The sequence below is a fragment of the Ranitomeya variabilis genome, chromosome 2 (genome assembly GCF_051348905.1).
Source record: "Ranitomeya variabilis isolate aRanVar5 chromosome 2, aRanVar5.hap1, whole genome shotgun sequence".
Lineage (NCBI taxonomy): Eukaryota > Metazoa > Chordata > Amphibia > Anura > Dendrobatidae > Ranitomeya > Ranitomeya variabilis.
Genome location: NC_135233.1, coordinates 871,807,673 through 871,829,092, shown reverse-complemented (window position 1 = coordinate 871,829,092; position 21,420 = coordinate 871,807,673). Strand labels below are relative to the sequence as shown.

Here is a 21,420-nt window from a genome sequence, read left to right as displayed (position 1 = left end):
CTTCATCTTGCCCTTGGGAAAGAGCTATCAAGGCTTTCTCAGCCAAAATCTCCAAATTAGGTTCTTCATAAAGCAACCCCAAAGCCTGAAAAAACGCATCTACATTTAACAACGCAGGATCCCCTGGCGATAATGCAAATGCCCAACTTTGTGGGTCGCCGCGCAGTAGAGAGATAACAATTTTAACTTGTTGAGTCTGATCACCAGCAGAGTGAGATCTCAGAGACAAAAACAATTTGCAATTTTCTCTGAAACTCAAAAACCGGGATCTGTCTCCGGTAAAGTATTCAGGCAGAGGAATCTTAGGTTCAGACATTGGAGCACGTATAACAAAATCTTGTAGGTTCTGTACTTTTGTCGCAAGGTTATTCAAACCTGCAACTAAACTCTGTGGATCCATGTTTCAAATGGGTGTAACCCAAGCATTCAGAGGTTAAGAGGAGAAAAAAAAAAAAAGGCTGAAGACTGCAGTTTAAGCAAGGAATACAAATGATCAAACTAAGGTGCACTTTCAAACACAGAAAAAAAAAAAAAAAAAACCTTTTCTCCTCCTTCCTGCTTTAGTGCATATTTTAACACATAGATTTTTTACAGGCCGGCCAAACTGTTATGGTTACCCCAATGACCAGAGGAATAAAAATACAAAACGGACTAGCTCTCGGGTGATGGAAACTAAGGTCGACCGTGACCTGAACCTGACCCAACACTTACAGTAGCCGGGGGATGTACCTACGATGCCCTAGACACCACGCGCCAGCCGGAGATCTAACTACCCCTATAAGAGGAATATACAGGCCTGCCTTACCTCCAGTGAGGAACCCCAAAAGATGATAGTAGGCCCCCACAGATATTGACGGTGAGTTCAGAGGAAATTACATACGTAGGATGAACAGCAGATTTAGCACAGTGAGGTCCGCTTACTAGATAGCAGAAGGACAGGAAAGTGTTACTTCACGGTCGACCTAAAAATCACTATTCAAAAACACCATCCAGAAATTACTTTAAACTCCAGTGACAACTCATGCCACTGGAGTAGTAATTTTCTGTCCACAAGAGCTTCCAGCACTGAAGAGTCACATTGCAGATAGCTGGACAAAAATAGCAAAAACAAGAAACAAAATTCAACTTAGCTGAACTGGAACTTGAGGCAGGTGAATGCAACAGAATGCTACTAGCACATTGTTGGCCGGCATGTGACTAACAGCCAAGCAGCCTTAAATAGGAAACTCCCCTAGAGGGTGGCGACAGGTAATCAGAGATGGAGGAAGGCACATAAGAGACACTACCATAACAGACCACCGGGGGAGCCCACAAACCGAATTCACAACACCAGCCACCCCAGAAAAGGCACATCTGGAAGATGCGCCAATTCTGGCACTTGGCCACTCTCTTCCCACTCCCTGTAGCGGTGGGCTATGGGGTAATGAAGGGTTAATGCCACCTTGCTATTGGAAGGTGACATTAAGCCAGATTAATAATGGAGAGGCGTCAATTATGTCACCTATCCATTATTAATCCAATTGTAGGAAAGGGTTAAAAAACACACACACACACACATGATTAAAAAGGATTTTAATGAAATAAACACAGCGGTTGTTGTAATAATTTATTGTTCTCGCAATCCATTTGCAGGCCCTCACTTGGCAAAATAATTAACGCACAAGATACATACCTTCTGATGTCAGATCACGTCCCACGAAGTAATCCATCTGAAGGGGTTAACTAATATTACAGGCAGAGCTGCGATAAACCACTCGCTCGTGCCTGTAATCCCCGGGTGCTGAAAGGAAAGCAGGATCTGTACTTACATTGAGTCGCGGTGATGCGCCCCTGCTGGATGTTCTCATGAACTGCAGCCTGGGAACTTTTTCCCACGCTCCAGGTCATATGAGGACATCCACCAGGGGGCGCATCACCGCGACTGAAGGAAATGTAGGTCAATGACCTACATTTCATTCATTCGCCGGGGATTACAGGCACGGAGCACAGCTGCATTTAGCAGGGCTCCTGCCTGTAATATTAGTTAACCCCTTCAGATGGATTACCTCGTGGGACGAGACGGTTCACCAGAAGGTATGTATCTTGTGCGTTTATTATTTTTCCAAGCGAGGGTCTGCAAATGGATTGCGAGAACAATAAATTATTACAACAACCGCTGTGTTTATTTCATTAAAATCCTTTTTAATCATGTGTGTGTGTGTTTTTTAACCCTTTCCTACAATTGGATTAATAATGGATAGGTGACATAATTGACGCCTCTCCATTATTAATCTGGCTTAATGTCACCTTACAATAGCAAGGTGGCATTAACCCTTCATTACCCCATATCCCACCGCTACAGGGAGTGGGAAGAGAGTGGCCAAGTGCCAGAATAGGCGCATCTTCCAGATGTGCCTTTTCTGGGGTGGCTGGGGGCAGATGTTTTTAGCCACGGGGGGCCAATAACCATGGACCCTCTCCTGGCTATTAATATCTGCCCTCAGTCACTGGCTTTACCACTCTGGCGGAGAAAATTGCGCGGGAGCCCACGCCAATTTTTTCCGCCATTTAACCCTTTATTTTAGCAGCTACAGCGCCCAAATTTTGCATACACACACTACTAACATTAGTAGTGTGGAATATGCAAAAAAAATGGGGATATGAGATGGTTTACTGTATGAAAACCATGTCTCATATCATGTCGGGTTTGTGCAGGAGAAATGAAAAGCCGGCAATTGAATTACCGACTTTTCACTAACAGCGCTGCGTATTTCTCGCAAGTCACACTGCAGGTCCGTGTGGAATCCCTATTTTTCTCGCCCCCATAGACTTTCATTGGCGTATTATTTGCGCAATACGCTGACAAACGCAGCATGCTGCGATTTTGTACGGCCGTAGAAAGCCGTATAATACTGAACCGTAATATACGGCTAATAGGAGCAGCCCCATTGAGAATAATTGTGCCGTATGTAATGCGAGTTTTACGGACGTAGTTTCTGCGCTCTTACGTCCGTAAAACTCGCCAGTGTGAGGCCGGCCTTAAAGTATATTTTTCTCTGAAACGTTGCAGCATTTCAGACTCAAACATACCTTGCTGAGATCATACAGCCAGTGTCTTAGTGCTCATGCATTGGCAGCATGTATGAGCTGTCATATTTTCTTTTATTACAAGAAAGTGATTGCCAGTTGAGTACTACCCAAGAAGGGAATAAGAAGTGACAGAGGAAGCTAAATGCTGGACAAGTACTACCCAAAGATAATGACTTCTAGATGAAGGACACAACTTTACTGCTGTTTTAATGAATTTTTTTTTCTCTTAAAAGGGAAGTAGTGGAGCGTGACCTTACCTTTCTTGGCCTACTGATCTTTGAGAATCGACTTAAACAAGAGACCAGTTCAGTACTGCAGGAACTCAGTGAAGCCAATATTAGAACTGTCATGGTCACAGGTATCTTTTTTTTCATTTAATTATTATTACATTCATGAAGAAGCTTTTGGCTCATTTAATAGTTGCAGCTGTTACATTCACACAGATTAATATTTTAGAATAAGGAAATATGTTACATTTGGTTTTATGGTAGAAACAGATATGTCTTAATATATATTTTAAACATATGTGGTAAAATTGCAGTTTCTATTTAAATAGTAGCGAAAAAAAATGTTTAAACTGGGTGTTATTGGTGTTACCCAAAATAAACCTGGAGTCCTGTACAGAGTAAGGCTGCCGTCACACTAGCAGTATTTGGTCAGTATTTTACATCAGTATTTGTAAGCCAAAACCAGGAGTGGGTGATAAATGCAAAAGTGGTGCATATGTTTCTATTATACTTTTCCTCTAATTGTTCCACTCCTGGTTTTGGCTTACATATACTGATGTAAAATACTGACCAGATACTGCCAGTGTGACGGCAGCCTAAGGAAAGCTCTGTGAACTAGACAATAATTATGTGTTTTTTTTTAACAAGTTGCAGTTAAGATCCCATGCTGTAATATTAGATGTTGATCATTATTTCATAATTAATATTTTTTTCACATAAACATAACTGGACTGTTATGGGAGTTACAGGAAATGTTACAGGTGTTACATAGTCCAAATGCTTTTAGCTTCACGAGGATTCTAAAAGCAATGCCTTATATTTTAGACACATTTAAGACAGTGTTAGTCCTTTAAAATGATTTTTATAAATATTTAGGAGTGGAAAAAATACTTTTCAACATATTTTGAAAAGTATTTTGCAGAAAAAAAGGTTTATTACATTTGTAATAAGAAGAACAGTCAGCTGCAAATAAGAATATAATCATTTGATCCATTATAATGCTCTACAAACACATGAAAAACACATCAAATATTTTTTTCCAGATATAAATGAATAATTTAAAAATGAATATTGTAATGTTCACTTTGAATGGAATGGCCATTCAAACCCTCAACAACAATTGACTTACCTATATGTTAAGGACAGTTAAGGGTTTTTGACCAATGGCGTACAGGTACTGTACATTATGGTGATGGTGCGTGGCACAGGAGTTGTGCATGCATGATCGCTGCTGGGAGCTCGGCTTGCGCAACAGCAGGGAGCTGTGACCCCAGCTGTATAATATCATTTGCAACATTTACGAGACTGGGAAAGGGAGCAGCGATCAGCAGTCCTGCATCTATGATGGCTTGTTTAGACAATACCCAGAGCATGGTCGAAGAGGCTTCTGTCAGTCTGACACTTTGGGCTCATACTCACTTGCGCGAGACTAGGATGAGTCTCGCATGTTAATACCCAGCGATGCTGCCGGCACTCAGATCGGAGCGTGCGGCTGCATAGGAATACATGCAGCCGCATGCTCCGCTCCTCTGTGTCAGGTGCAGTGCCGGGGTATTGTCGTGCGAGACTCATCCGAGTCTCGCTCAAGTGAGTATGAGCCCTTAAAGGTAAAATGCATTGCAATGCCGATACAAATATGTGACTTCATGTAAAAACACAGAAACAAAAACAGTGCAAATACTGTATTTGGTATTGTCACATCCAGAATGACCTAATCTATAAAACTTTCATATCAGTTAACCCCTTCAGTAAACATCGTAAAAAAAGAAAAGTTGCAAAAAACTGTACTTTTTCATCATACCACCCAAAAAAGGAATAAAACGCAATCTGAAAGACGAGTGTAAAAAAAAATGATACAGCTGAAAACATATTGTCCCGCAAAAAACAAGCTGCCGTATAGCTCCTTTAGTGGAAAATAATAAAGCTACAGATGTCAGACTACAGAGATGCGAAAACAATTCTTTTTCACATAAAACCGTTTTTATTGTGTAAAAGCAGCAAAAGATCAAAAAAATGATATGAATGAGGTATCACTGTAATTGTACAGATGTGAAAAAAAACACTGCCTTATCAATTTTACCACACAGTGAATGGTATTTAGAAAGTAAATAAACCATTTCTTAGGCCGGCGTCACACTGCAGAGTTTTACGGACGTATGAGAGGCACAAAACTACGCATTGCACACGGACCAATGATTCTCTATGGGGCAGCTTCTGTCTGCCGTATATTTCTCAGCTGTATTTTACGGGCATAGAAAATCGCAGTATGCTGCACTTGTCAGCATATTGCGCAAAAAATCTGCCAATGAAAGTCTATGGGGGCGAGAAAAATATGGATTACACACAGACCATGTGTGTGACTTGCGAGAAATATGCACCAGTATTCTAGAGAAAAGCCGGTAATGCAGTGCGGTGTACAGTAAAATCACACTGACAGGTTAGAATAGAATAGATAAAATAAATGTCTACACATAGTATAGGGATATATATATATATATATATGTCAGTGAGACATATATACAGTGGGGCAAAAAAGTATTTAGTCAGTCAGCAATAGTGCAAGTTCCACCACTTAAAAAGATGAGAGGTGTCTGTAATTTACATCATAGTTAGACCTCAACTATGGGAGACAAACTGAGAAAAAAAAATCCAGAAAATCACATTGTCTGTTTTTTTATCATTTTATTTGCATTTTATGGTGGAAAATAAGTATTTGGTCAGAAACAAAATTTAATCTCAATACTTTGTAATCTATCTATGTAAGGGATGAGGAATATGTATTCCACTATCTTGCTATTTTGCATGAGGGAGGGGCATCTCAAATGTAGGAGTGAGAGGCCTCACAAATGTTGAAGGAAAAACTAAAGCCAAAACACTCCGTATGAACATATGCCAAATGAATGGTATAACTTTTTTATTTATTTATATACATGTAAATATGAAGGAAATGTTTCTTAGCATTTTTCCCTTTAAAATATTTTTTTGGCTTGGTTTAGTGGGTCAACATTATTCCCAGACATCATAAGGCCTGTCCCACACGTCCAGATAATTCCGGTACCAGAAAAATCGGTACCGGAGTTATCCGTGTCCGTGTGCTCACGTGGCACATCAGTGTGGCACACGTGCGGCAGCCATGTGCCGCCCGTGTGCCGACTGGGTACCACACGGACCATGCAGGAGACAGTGCTAGAGATAAGCGCTGTCCCCTGCATCTTGTGCTGAAGCCGCCATTCATTTCTTCTCTCCAGCTGCTTTCGCTGGAGAGAAGATATGAAAAATCTTTTTTTTTTTTTTTCGTGTTTAAAATAAAGATCCCAGTCACCACCCCCCTCCCACCCCCTGTGCGCCCGCCCGATGGAAATATAATACTCACCCGGCTCCCTCGCTGCTTCCTCTCTGCGCCGCAGCTTCTTCCTGTATGAGCGGTCACATGGTACCGCCCATTACAGTGATGAATATGCAGCTCCGCCCCTATGGGAGGTGGAGCCGCATAGTCATCACTGTAATGAGCAGTACCACTTGACCGCTCATACAGGACAAGCTGCAGCGCTGTGAGGAAGCAGCGAGGGAGCCGGGTGAGTATTTTATTTCCAGCGGGCGGGCGCACAGGGGGTGGGATGGGGGTGGGGACAGGGATCTTTATTTTAAACACGAAAAAAAAAAAAAAAATTTTCATATCTTCTCTCCAGCGAACGCTGCTGGAGAGAAGAAATGAATGGCGGCTTCAGCACCACGCTGGGGGGACAGCGCTTACTGTAGCGCTGTCTCCTGCAGGGCACACGGACGGCACACGGACAGCATCCGTGTGCGGTACGTGTTTTACACGGACCCATTGACTTTAATGGGTCCGTGTGATCCATGCGCTCCCACAAACACTGACATGTCTCCGTGTTTTTCAAACAGACACACGGTCCGTGAAAACATGCTGACATGTGCAGAGACACATTGATTTTAATGTGTCTACGTGAGTCAGTGTCTCCGGTACGTGAGAAAACTGACACCCCACATACCGGAATCACTGACGTTTGAATCCAGCCTAAGTGAGTCAGAAAGGCATGCAGGTATCTTCTCCATGCTGTTCCCATTTAGTTTTGGCTCTTTCCCATCAATTTCAGCTGTTTTCCCATGTACCCAGTCCTGCATGTATCCAGAAGCACGATCTGAGCATAGTGTATGGGCAGTACAATATACTGGGCAATACAATGTATTGGGCACTGCAATGTACAAGCACTACAATCTTAAAGTTATTTGTTACTGGAAAACTTCCATGGAGTCAAAATCGTCACTACAACTGTAGTAATTTCCAAAATGGGGTCACTGGAGAGATGATTCTGCTCTTCTACATCTTAAAGGCTTTGTATATGGAGACTGCAAACTATTCTACAATAATTTGTTCTCCAAAAGTCAAACAGAGCTCCTTCCCTCCCAAATTTCGCCATGTGGCTTAGCGGTACTATACAGACACATATGGGGTATTGCCATCTTTACCCATTTTTCTCCTGTGAAAAGATAAAAAATTTTGTGTCAAAAATGTAGTTATTTTTTCTTCACTGCCCATTGGTATACAATTCTGTGACACACTCATGGTGTCAATATGATCACTGCACCCTTTGGTCTTGCAGTGGGTCATGGCACCCGCAAACCATAATAGCAAAATCTGCACTATAATATGGCTCTACTTTCCATCTGAGCTGTCCACTGTGCCTAAATAGTATTTCCCGATTACATGTATTGTATTGACGCACTCAGGAAAAATTGAACAACAAACTGTATGGTTCATTTCTTCTTATTAGCCTTTATAAAAATTAAAAACTTTGGGCTAAAACAACATTTTAGTGGTAAAAATGTAATTATTCTTTCTTCACAGCCCAATGGTATAAAATCCTGTGAGGCACACGTATCCTCACTGCACCCCTATATAAATTTATTGAGGAGTGTAGTTTGTAAAATGGGGTCACTTATGAGTGTTCCAGCTGTTCTGGCATCTCAGAGGCTCTGCTAATGTGACATGGCACCCTTGAAGCAAAATCTAAACTTCAATATAGCGCTTCTTCCCTTCTGAACTTCACACTGTCTCAAAGTTAGTTTTTCATCACATATGGGTTAACAGCATCCTCAGGAAAAAAAAAAACAGTATGTTCCATTTTTTTTCCTGTTACCCTTGTAAAAATGCTAAATTTGGGGATAAAGTAACATTTTTGTGGGAAAAAGTAACATTTTTATTTTTTCCTTCCATATTGGTTATATTACTCTGAAGCACCTGAAGGGTTAATAAACTTATGAAATGTGGTTTTGAGCACTTTGAGGGTGTTAGGGCTAGTGGAACGCACCAAATAATATAAAGGAAGATATAAGGTGCGTTCGCAGCCCGGGGTCCACCGTGCAGAGATATTACCTGCTGCTCAGTAATGGCGGACATTATATGGCGGTGTAAAGAGAATACACACGGGTTAACGTCACCCGGTATGTATGGAGAAGTCCCTGTTGTGTCACAGAGCCACTATACCGCTGAATGAACGCTAGTGTTTGGTCACAGAACTTTGCTCCAAGGACACGGGGTTAAAGTCCCTCTAGACACATTAGCATTAGGCGCCGCAACTGCTGTGCCAGTGAAAAACTATAATAATAGATTTAGTGCCACACAGGCGGATGCCACTAACCACCCTAACTATAGGGACTGGAAAGCGCACTGGTTGTGCACGGCGCCGCACTGGCAAACGCTGCTGAATAGACGCTATAGAATCGTGCCTTGTGCTGGATGCCACTAAACGGGCGCTAGTCAGCTCCAAACACCCAACCACATACTACAATGCTATTGAAGGGGTTCAATTAGGAGCTTTCACCAGATAACATACACACATCCACGATTTCTGTTTTATTCTAGCGCATGGCCGAGCAACCATGGGAGCCTTTTATAGATGTTGCCTTCTGGGACCTTCCTAGTGGTCTAATCGGAGCCACTACAGGACCTAAGCATGTCACCTCCGACTTCCAATGAGAGGTCGTCCCACTGGCATGCTCAGTAGACGAAAAGCAGGACTCATTCCCTGGAACGTCTGCCCACTGCTGATCAATGCTGGTTACAAGGCTGAAACTGGGGTAGCAGCTGTAACCAGATGCACAATATCAGCTTGAGCCAGAATGGGAGACCGCAGCGGACATGGTTCCAGGTTCCCCCATGTGCAGTGCTGGGAACTTGACACCTAACAGAGGGGTGCAGTTTTTAAAATGTTGTAACTTTTTTGGTATTTTCAGCCTTATTGGCCCCTCAAAGTTACTTCTAACGAGATGTTGTCCCTACAAAAATTGGTTTTGTAAATTTTGCTGGAAAAATGTAGAATTCCTGAATAATGTTTATGCTTCTAACTTCCTAACAAAATAAAATATTTTTCAAAAATGATGATGTTAAATGTATATGTGTTAATTGATATAACTATCTGGTTCAATGGCATAAAAATTAAAAGTTTTAAAATTGTGTAATTTTCCATTTTATTTGCCAAGATACCAATATTTTCATATAAAATATAAATAAGTGCGGAAAAAATCAATCTAAATTTACCACTATCATGAAGTACAATATGTCTCGAGAATCATTGGGGTCTGTTGAAGCATTCCAGCGTTATTACCACATAAAGTAAAAGTGGTCAGAATTGTAAAATGTGGCTCGGACAGGAAGGTGTAAACAGGCTCGGGGATGAAGTGGTTAAATGATTCACTTTCTGCTTGCTTTTAGAATTTTATGAACCAGTGGTAAAAGCTCAGCCATTTGTGCTTTAGTTTTGTCCTAACGGCTCGCTCACAGTAGCGTATACATCAGACGTCTACTATACAAATTTTTATCCGATAACATATAGACCAATGATATTTAATGGAGCAATGCTGATGCATGATTTTTTTCACTCAGAGTCTGTCATGTTGCAATTTCACTCTGAAATCATATGCCACTGACCCATTCAATTCTATGGGTGTGTGGGAAACATTGGACTGCACTCAGATGACATCTGAGTGCAGTCTGATTTCCATGGAGTCACCAAATGGAGAAGATGGGGACATTTTTTTCTCCATTTTATCATCATAGTGTGCTCTCTCTCATTTTAGAAAATTGGATCACACTGTGCTGACACTTGTATTAAAATCTGACTAAAGTTTGATCAGATGAGAGAATCTTCGGCCATCTGACCATACCATAAATCCCAGTTCCTTATCAGGAAGTTGCTGTTGTCTACCACATTCCAGAGGCAGTAGAACTACATCCACAGCCGTGGTCATTGCATCTATTGGCTGATTAACTCAGATTGCAATTGCATCCCCCTCCATTACATATAATCTGATTTTCATGCGCCTATAAGAAATAAATTAGATATGACTGTAACTAAAGTCCAAATGCAACACATTTATATAGTTTGACAGTGCCAATGTCACAAAGTAGAAAGTGGTGTAAATGGAGAGATAGAGGGACTGCTGCCCCATCTTGAAACATCATTGTCCTTTTCCTTGGACTGTCTATAGTTTTATGTTTTATAGGTGATAACCTTCAGACGGCTGTGACTGTTGGTAAAAAATCAGGAATGATTCCCTCCAACAGCAACATAATTATGTTGGAGGCCTGTGAACCTGAGAAAGACTTACCTGCTTCACTTACTTGGAAATCTTTGACTGAAAGTCAAACACATGAAATCCATTTAAAGGCTAAGGTATGTTCTATTGCAGAATGTTTTAAAAAGTATTTTAATAATAGAACTGACTATTAAAACAGAGTAGGGTATGTACAGTTCCATAATCTAATATGCAAAATTGCATTTATGCTCCAGTATGAGGATTGAGCTACTACATACAGTTAGGTCCATATATATTTGGACAGAGACAACATTTTTCTAGTTTTGGTTATAGACATTACCACAATGAATTTTAAACAAAACAATTCAGATGTAGTTGAAGCTCAGACTTTCAGCTTTCATTTGAGGGTATCCACATTAAAATTGGATGAAGGGTTTAGGAATTCCAGCTCCTTAACATGTGCCACCCTGTTTTTAAAGGGACCATAAGTAATTGGACAATTGACTCCAAGGCTATTTCATGGACAGGTGTGGGCAATCCCTTCGTTATGCCATTCTAAATTAAGCAGATTAAAGGCCTGGAGTTGATTTGAGGTGTGGTGCTTGCATTTGGAAGGTTTTGCTATGAAGTAAACATGCGGTCAAAGGAGCTCTCCATGCAGGTGAAACAAGCCATCCTTAAGCTGCGAAAACAGAAAAAACCCATCCGAGAAATTGCTACAATATTAGGAGTGGCAAAATCTACAGTTTGGTACATCCTGAGAAAGAAAGAAAGCACTGGTGATCTCATCAACGCAAAAAGACCTGGGCGCCCACGGAAGACAACAGTGGTGGATGATCGCAGAATAATCTCCATGGTGAAGAGAAACCCCTTCACAACAGCCAACCAAGTGAAGAACACTCTCCAGGAGGTAGGCGCATCAATATCCAAATCTACCATAAAGAGAAGACTGCATGAAAGTAAATACAGAGGGTTCACTGCACGGTGCAAGCCACTCATAAGCATCAAGAATAAAAAGGCTAGACTGGACTTTGCTAAAAAACATCTAAAAAAGCCAGCACAGTTCAGGAAGAACATTCTTTGGACAGATGAAACCAAGATCAACCTCTACCAGAATGATGGAAAGAGAAAAGTATGGCGAAGGCGTGGTGCAGCTCAAGATCAAAAGCATACCACATCATCTGTAAAACACGGCAGAGGCAGTGTGATGGCTTGGGCATGCATGGCTGCCAGTGGCACTGGGTCACTAGTGTTTATTGATGATGTGACACAGGACAGAAGCAGCCGAATGAATTCTGAGGTATTCAGAGCCATACTGTGTGCTCAGATCCAGCCAAATGCAGCAAAACTGATTGGTCGTCGTTTCATACTACAGATGGACAATGACCCAAAACATAAAGCCAAAGCAACCCAGGAGTTTATTAAAGCAAAGAAGTGGAATATTCTGGAATGGCCAAGTCAGTCACCTGATCTCAACCCAATTGAGCATGCATTTCACTTGTTAAAGACTAAACTTCAGACAGAAAGGCCCATAAACAAACAGCAACTGAAAACCACCACAGTGAAGGCCTGGCAGAGCATCAAAAAGGAGGAGACACAGCGTCTGGTGATGTCCATGAGTTCAAGACTTCAGGCAGTCATTGCCAACAAAGGGTTTTCAACCAAGTACTAAAAATGAGCATTTTATGTAAAATTATTGAATCTGTCCAATAACTTTTGGTCTCTTTAAAAACAGGGTGGCACATGTTAAGGAGCTGAAACTCCTAAACCCTTCATCCAATTTTAATGTGGGTACCCTCAAATGAAAGCTAAAAGTCTGAACTTCAACTGCATCTGAATTGTTTTGTCTAAAATTCATTGTGGTAATGTCTATAACCAAAATTGGAAAAATGTTGTCTCTGTCCAAATATATATGGACCTAACTGTAGATTGTCCAAAAATGGATGCCCATACAATCTGAAACTGTTGGAAAAATATGAATTGATTGTCTAAAACTTTATTTCATATATCTTGCCTACAATAATCTAGGTAGAAGTCAGGTGAAATTATAACCAAATATTAATTGGCATGAATTCTAGAGCTGCTGCTGTATCTTGTATTTGTTTTTTTACATGTTTTGAATTTGTATAATTTAGGGCCCAGATTCATCATTTATGAGGATGGTATTAAATCAGCACATAGCCATAACTGAGGCAACCAGAGTTAGATCTGATCGCATCAGTGTGAGGCCGGTTTCACACGTCAGTGGCTCCGGTACGTGTGGTGACAGTTTCCTCACTCATAGGGGTGGAGCTGCATATTCATCACTGTAATGAGCGGTACCACGTGACCGCTCACACAGGACAAGCTGCTGGCACTGAGAGGAGGCATCACGGGAGCTGGGTGAGTATTTTAATGCAAGCGGGTGGGCGGGCGCACAGGAGGTGGGAGGCGGGAGGTGACCACGAACTTTATTTTGAACACAAAAAAATTAAAAAAAAACCTTGATTTTTCATTCCTTCTCTCCACACTGCTGGGGAGAAGGAATGAATGCCGGCTTCAGCACCAAAAGCATTGGACAGCGCTTAACTCTAGCGCTGTCTCCTGCACGGTCCGTGTGGTCCTCAGTCGGCACACGGCTGCAGCACGTGTGCCACACTGATATGCCATGTGAGCACACGGACACGGATAACTCTGGTACTGATTTTTCCGGTACCGGAATTATCTGGATGTGTGAGACTGGCCTAAGGCTGCCATCACACTAGCAGTATTTGGTCAGTATTTTACATCAGTATTTGTAAGTCAAAACCAGGAGTGGGTGATAAATGCAGAAGTGGTGCATATGTTTCTATTATACTTTTCCTCTATTTGTTCCACTCCTCGTTTTGGCTTACAAATACTGATGTAAAATACTGACCAAATACTGCTAGTGTGATGGCAGCCTAACTCATTTAGAAAATAAATAAAAAAATCCCCAGTGTAGCACAAATAAGGGTACTGTCACACAGTGGCACTTTGGTCGCTACGACGGCACGATCCGTGACGTTCCAGCGATATCCATACGATATCGCTGTGTCTGACACGCAGCAGTGATCAGGGACCCTGCTGAGAATCGTACGTCGTAGCAGATCATTGGAACTTTCTTTCGTCGCTGGATCTCCCGCTGTCATCGCTGGATCGTTGTGTGTGACAGCGATCCAGCGATGCGTTCGCTTGTAACCAGGGTAAACATCGGGTTACTAAGCGCAGGTCCGCGCTTAGTAACCCGATGTTTACCGTGGTTACCAGCGTAAAAGTAAAAAAAAAAAAAACAGTACATACTCACATTCCGGTGTCTGTCCCCCGGCGTTCTGCTTCTCTGCACTGTAAGCGCCGGCTGGCCGGAAAGTGAGCACAGCGGTGACGTCACCGCTGTGCTTTCCGGCTGGCACAGACACAGTGGAGAGAAGCACAGCGCCGGGGGACAGACACCGGAATGTGAGTATGTACTGTTTTTTTTTTTTTTACTTTTACGCTGGTAACCACGGTAAACATCGGGTTACTAAGCGCAGCCCTGCGCTTAGTAACCCAATGTTTACCCTGGTTACCCGGGGACTTCGGCATCGTTGGTCGCTGGAGAGCTGACTGTGTGACAGCTCCCCAGCGACCACACAACCACTTACCAACGATCACGGCCAGGTCGTATCGCTGGTCGTGATCGTTGGTAAATCGTTTAGTGTGACAGTACCCTAAAACTACACAAAACTTGTACTACAAAAAACATGTCCAAATACATTTCCATCAACACAAAAAAGTTACAGCTTTTTGAATATGGTGACATAAAACAGTTATTTAAAAGTTTTTAAAAATTTTTAGATTTTTAAAACAAAAAATGAAAATCTTTTTTTCATATTCATAATCTGATTTTCCTCTTTTTTGGAGTCACAAATTAATGTAAGTGAAGGATCGATTAATAATCCCACTACCCTCGGAAACTTTCACTTTGCAATGAATGGGAAGTCCTTTCAGGTCTTAACTCAATATTTTTCCAATTTGCTGCCAAAGGTAAGTGGAGAAAATAGCTTTGTCTTCACATTTACTTATATTTTGCACAATATGTTAATTAATGAAAAGTGCACTGTCTGCTTCAGGAGGTTCAGATCTTCAGTCAGCGGAGTGGTTCCATTTTTTTTTAAGGGAATCTGTCAGCACATTTAACCTACTGCATATAATCTATTAACCCCTTCACAGTGCAGCACTTTTTCATTTTTGCGTTTCTATTTTTCGCTCCACTTCTTTCCAGAGCCATAACTTTTTTTTCCGTCAATATGGCCATGTGAGGTCTTGTTTTTGGTGGGACGAGTTGTACTTTTGTACGACACCATTGGTTTTACCAAGTTGGGTGAAATTGCTAAAGGTTGTAGAAAAAAATTGCTTAATTTTTCGAGACCCGTAGCATCTCCATTTTTCTTGATCTGAAGCTCGGTGAGGGCTTATTTTTTGTGTGCCGAACTGTCATTTTTAATTATATCATTTTGAAGTGCATACAATCTTTTGATTGCCTGTTATTACATTTCAATACACTGTTGCGGCTACCCAAAATTCTGGAGTTTTTACATTTTTTTCACTACAGTGTTTACCAATCGGATTATTTTTTTATAGTTTGATAGATCGGGCAATTCTGAATGTGGTGATACCAAATATGTGTATATTTTATTGATTTTTAATTGTTTTATTTTGAATTGGGGACGACCACCGGTTGGCGCTTATTACAATCTGGCTATGAGACCTCTGGTTGTCATGCCCACCCATGGATGACCCGCAAATATGTGATGGGGTCACCAATGGATGGAATTAGTGATGCGCTCCCGGCGTGATCATAATAAATGCCACTGTCAGAGATTCACAGTGGCATTTAGCGGGTTAACAACTGCGGGTGGATGTATGGTGCATGTCGTGAAGGGGCTAATATGTGAATAAAGGTTACAAAAATGCCTACATGTATGTCTCATATCAGATGTCTTGTTGTTGAGAAATCATTTTTTATCACTTTATGTAAGCTACCTCTTTATGGCTATGTGGAGAAGTTGTCTGTTGTCTGTACCAGTTTGAGACAAGTAACTAACATAGAACAGGAGAAATGAACTGATTTTTCTCTTTATATGTATATTTTTGAGTAAAATGTAAATTGTTCTTTTATTCTATAAACTTCTGACAACAGGTCTCCGAATTTCCAAGCAATAAATTTTGTTTTTTTTTCCTGTCATAAAAAAGTCACAATAAAAAAGTGTGTGCAAATTTGTCTTTAATAAAATGATGCCACAGAACACGCTATGCTCAGGCGATGGCTCTGGTGCCACACTCTTCCTCCTGCCTTGCTGGAGATCACGGTATGCCGGACATTGTAGTATGCCATCAGTGCCTACTCTTACCACAACGTCTGGCGCAACACTCATCCTCCATCACCTCTATTAATACTGGATGCGTCCTTCTGACTCCAGCCACACTGCTCAGGTGCAGTCTATACCGGTACCTGACAGAATGACGCATCCAGCACTATGTTAGGCTGGTTTCACACTTGCGTTTTTTACTGCTGCGTTTTAGCGCTAAAAAACGCATGCGTTTTTTTCTATACTTAACATTAAAAATGCATGCGTTTTTTGGAATGCGTTTTGACGCGTTTTTGGCAATGCATGCGTTTTTTTATGCATGCGTTTTGTTGCAGAAATGCAACCGGTAGTAATTTCTAGCGGCGTTTTTTTGCCGCAAAAAAACACATGCGTTTATTTACGGCAACATTTTTTATTGCTGTCTATGTAAACGCATGCGTTTTTAAGCACATGCGTTTGCATGCATTTTTAAACGCATGCGTTTCTATAGAAAAACACAAGAAAACACAAGAAAAAACAAGAAAACCCTAAACCTAACCCTAACCCTAACCCTTGGGTTACTAGGGATCCTAACCCTAACCCTAACCCTAAGGTTAGGATCCCTAGTAACCCTAGGGATCCTAACCCTAACCCTAACCTTAGGGATCCTAACACTAACCCTAACCCTTAGGGTTAGGGTTAGGATCCTTACCCTTAGGGTTAGGTTTAGGGTTAGGGTTAGGATCCCTAGGGTTACAGTTAGGGTTAGGGTTAGGATCCCTAGTAACCCTAGGGATCCTAACCCTAACCCTAACCCTAGGGATCCTAACCCTAACCCTTAGGGTTAGGATTAGGGTTAGGGTTAGGATCCCTAGGTTTAGGGTTAGGGTTAGGATCCCTAGGGTTAGGGTTAGGGTTAGGATCCCTAGGGTTAGGGTTAGGGTTAGGATCCCTAGGGTTAGGGTTAGGGTTAGGATCCCTAGGGTTAGGGTTAGGGTTAGGATCCCTAGGGTTAGGGTTAGGGTTAGGATCCCTAGTAACACTAGGGATCCTAACCCTAACCCTAGGGATCCTAACCCTAACCCTAACCCTAACCCTAGGGATCCTAACCCTAACCCTAGCTATTTCTGTTTATAGTGGGTTTTCTAGTTGATTTTGATGATTGGCAGCTGTCACACACTTCTCATCATGCGTTTCAAAAACGCAAACGCAGGAAAAAACGCTTGTAAACGCGTCAAAATGCCGCATTTTTTTACCACATGCAAAAACATGCATGCGTCTAAAAAATGCAGCGTTTAAATGCGTTTACATGCGTTTTTGCACCAAATGCGTTTGCGGTAAAAACGCTGCGTTTTTAAACGCAAGTGTGAAACCAGCCCTATAGATTTGTTTCCCAAAACCGTACCTTTCTTTTGAGGAATTTAGAGACCAGTCTGATTCCATGATATGTCTGCTTTAAAAAACATTGTGTTATTCTTCCTACATTAAGGCTCATGTACACGACCAGTTTTTTGCATGCATGCTGTCCGTGGGTTTCATCATGTTCTTTGGGCTTGTACACATATCTAAATTTTCCTCAGATGGAATGGATATAAAAAAATTAAGACATGTCCAATTTTGATAAAAATGTTGGCTCAAAATTGCAAATGCAAGTCTATGTGTCCGTGAAAAAAAAAAGAACCTGAGAGTGGAGAAGATTTTTTTCTCTCCACATCCAAGAAACTCTAATCAAAGTCTGAACAAAATAAGCAGACCGTTTTTTTTGGACATGTAGAAATCGGACATGGGAACCTACTCTTGATAGTAAACTTTGCATTGACATAACTAATTGATTATTTATTTCTAAAACTAGATATTCAGTTTCTTCAATTGCTCTTTTACGCTTTATTTTTGTATCTATAGAGGATGATATATTTTTCTGTAAAATGGTTTTCCATAAGGAAGAAAATCCCTAAAATCATTGGAAAGACAGTGTCTCATACATTGCACAGAGAGTAGAGGAAGTTGGTCTTGTATATACCTAGACATCTATGCTATTGGTCAGATAAGTGGACACTTTGGAGAAATATTTTTAACTGTGCTGAATATGTGTAAAGTATGAGGTTTAACAAAGCTTAAAGGGAATCTGTCACCCCATTTTTCGCCTATAAGCTGCTGCCACCGCCATCAGGGGATTATCTACAGCATTCTGGAATGCTGTAGATAAGCCCCCGATGTAACCTGAAAGATGAGAAAAACAAGTTTGATTTTACTTACCCAGGGGCGGTCCGGGTGTGGTCTGGTCTGATGGGCATCGCTATCTGGGTCCAGCGCCTCCCATCTTCATGCGATGACATCCTCTTCATTGCTTCCTGCGCAGGCGTACTTTATCTGTCCTGTTGAGGGCAGAGCACAGTACTGCAGTGTGCAGGCGCCAGGAAAGGTCAGAGAGACCCGGCGCCTGCGCACGGCAGTACTTTACGCTGCCCTCAACAGGGCAGATAAAGTTTGCCTACGCAGGAGCCGCAACAGGAACAATGAAGACATTGTGGCGCCCCTAGGGGTATTTGCCACAAAAATAGTTATTGACACCAAATACAAATATTAAAATAGCAAGACTGCATTACCATCTCCGGCCAGAAGGGGGAGCTCCAGACACTCCCCTTGATCTATTCTGGTCTGAGAAAAAGACTGGCAGTTGGGTTGAGGAGCTGAAAGTGAGAGGTCGTATAACTGAACTCCTAACAGCCCTATGACGGATTATAGGCCCGTGATACCCATAGTAGGAAAAGAGGAATAGAGAAAAAGGACATTGTGAGAACCGGGTAGCAATAACCTCTACCCAGAATAGGCTCAGAGACGGATACCGGATCCGTGGCTATATTCATTATATATATAATACAGCAACCGGAAGGAAGTGAGGTGATATCAGCTTCACCAGGGTAAGACGCAGCAACAGACACAGAGTTCAGCGGTACTCCCAGAGGGGGTAAGCCGACAAAAAAAGGACTCGGGTTGTCCGTCGAACCAGAGCACAGAAGAGACAGATTGGGTCGGCAGCCAGTTCACAAACAGCAGCAGGGCCATACAGAAACTGCGCATAATAAGAGGTGGAAATCCTGACAGGATCAAAGTAATTCAGAGTTCTTATACAGACTCCGGTGACAGTATTGGTTGCAAATCCCTTTTTGTTGAAGTAAACTGGTTGAACGTTTCAGCGCCTCAGTCTTTCATTTGGACAATAGCCATCGATCCAGGATCGGGGTCATCACAGCTGAGAGGACCTGCTGCTGATCAAGTAAGTGTCTGTTCCTTCATGATATCCCTTACATTGTGCATCGCCTGAGGCCACAGCACCGGGTCAAGCCACTAGTGACATCCCCCTCAAGAGACAGACCTCATTGATCTGGTGCTGGGTACCTCGGTCTCTCGGGCGTCACAACATCATCACATGAAGATGGGAGGCGCTGGACCCAGATCGCGAAACCCATCAGACCAGATTACAGAATGCTGTAGATAGGCCCCTGATGGTGGTGGCTGCAGCTTTTAGTCAAAAAAATGGGGTGACAGTCTCCATTTAAGAATTAATATTGTTGTTTTAAGGTACTATTAAATGGAACCATTTTTGCAAGAATGACTCCAAGGCAAAAGTCAAGTCTTATTGAAGAGCTTCAAAAATTAGAGTAAGTTTCAAATATTTATTTTAATAAAACTGTGCCAATTTAAAATATACATTGAGGAAATTATAGATTTTGCCAATTTTTGGATTAACATTGCAGTGAAAAAGGCTGAAATGGATGACTTTTTCAAACTTATACATGATGTATGATTAATATATACTCCAAATCCAGATAAATAAAAAAACAGCACCTCAAAATGTAGTGAAGAATAAATCTTACATTTTATTCTGCCTAATGTGGCGACGTTTCGGTCCAGAGACCTTTTTCAAGCAAAGGTCTCTGGACCGAAACATCGCTACAGGAGGCAGAATAAAATGTAAGATTTAATCTTCACTACATTTTGAGGCAATGTTTTTTTTATTTATCTGGATATGGAACACGCTCAGGGATGGACTCCCTGGTTTTAACGTGCGCCTCTTGGTCTTTAAAGACTTGGACATTTAATGGTGCGGTTTAACAACTTTTTTTGTTTGGACATTTAATATATACTCCAAGTCTTCAACATTTAAATTGCAACACCAGGAATAGTCATGGAATTATAGAAATCACAAGATCAATGGACATGTTAATAATTTGCAAATGATGAAAAAATAGAAAAAAAAAATGTCAAAACACCTCGATTCATTTAATATTAAGTATGAGCAGCACGCACAGAAGGTTATCATTGAGGTTATTAATGATTGTCTGAGGAACGTTCTGCCATGCTGAATGCACTCGGACACAAAAATCATTAAGATTTGCTTCTGGCAACTCCTTTTGCTAGTGCCACTTATTGATGTCTAAGAGGTGCTTCATGGAAGACTAGTCTGAAGATGCTGCAGGCCATGATAGCACGTATAGGCCATGCTGGCTGCTCACAGTAACACAAGCAACATGCCTGGCATTGTTATGTTGGAAAACGACCATGTTTAAGTGGGCAGAAGATATGAATATATGTTATTCTCCTGAGTCATGGAAAGAAGCAATTGAACTAACATACAAATCAAATGTAAATGCTAATATTCATGAGAATTACTTTAAAATCTTATCTCGTTGGTTCTACACACCTGTCAGATTAAAGCAGATTTTTGAGGACGGATTAGACTTATGCTGGAGGGACTGTACTCAAAAAGATAACATATTACATATTTTCTGGTCATGTTCTAAAATAATCGACCTGTGGAAAGAAGTAGCTAATTTATTGAGCAATATTTACAACTCTGTAGTAGAATTGTTTCCTCAGCTGGTTTTGTTCTCGCTTGATTCAAATCGACTTCCCCTCAAAATTAAACAACTCGCAATTCATCTATTTGCTATAGCAAAAATATTTATAGCATCTAAGTGGGAATCAATAGATGTTCCCTCCATTTCAGAAATAATGAAAAGAATCTCTACCCATAATTCTTTTGAACATTCTTATGCTTTAAAAAACAATTCTTTAAAAAAAATACTATTCCACATGGTCATCTTGGAACCTATTTCTTTCCTCAAGTTGGAATGCCCCCTTTCAGGTTAAAAGCTTTATTATATGCCAAGAAGTACAAGTACAGTTACATTTTTAATGAAGCAAATTGAAAATTGTTTTATTATAAATAATGTTTT

At 41.2% G+C, this 21,420-nt stretch overlaps 1 protein-coding gene across 1 annotated transcript in view; it reads left to right on the top strand.

Annotated features, from left to right (window-relative positions):
- Positions 1 to 21,420, top strand: part of LOC143808061 (putative cation-transporting ATPase 13A4) — a 381,893-nt gene that overhangs the window by 315,562 nt on the left and 44,911 nt on the right. Inside the window, exons 18-21 of the mRNA XM_077290321.1 lie at positions 3,303 to 3,427; positions 10,821 to 10,990; positions 14,754 to 14,876; positions 19,763 to 19,842. Coding sequence (XP_077146436.1) covers positions 3,303 to 3,427; positions 10,821 to 10,990; positions 14,754 to 14,876; positions 19,763 to 19,842 — 498 coding nt within the window. The remainder of the gene's footprint in view (positions 1 to 3,302; positions 3,428 to 10,820; positions 10,991 to 14,753; positions 14,877 to 19,762; positions 19,843 to 21,420) is intronic.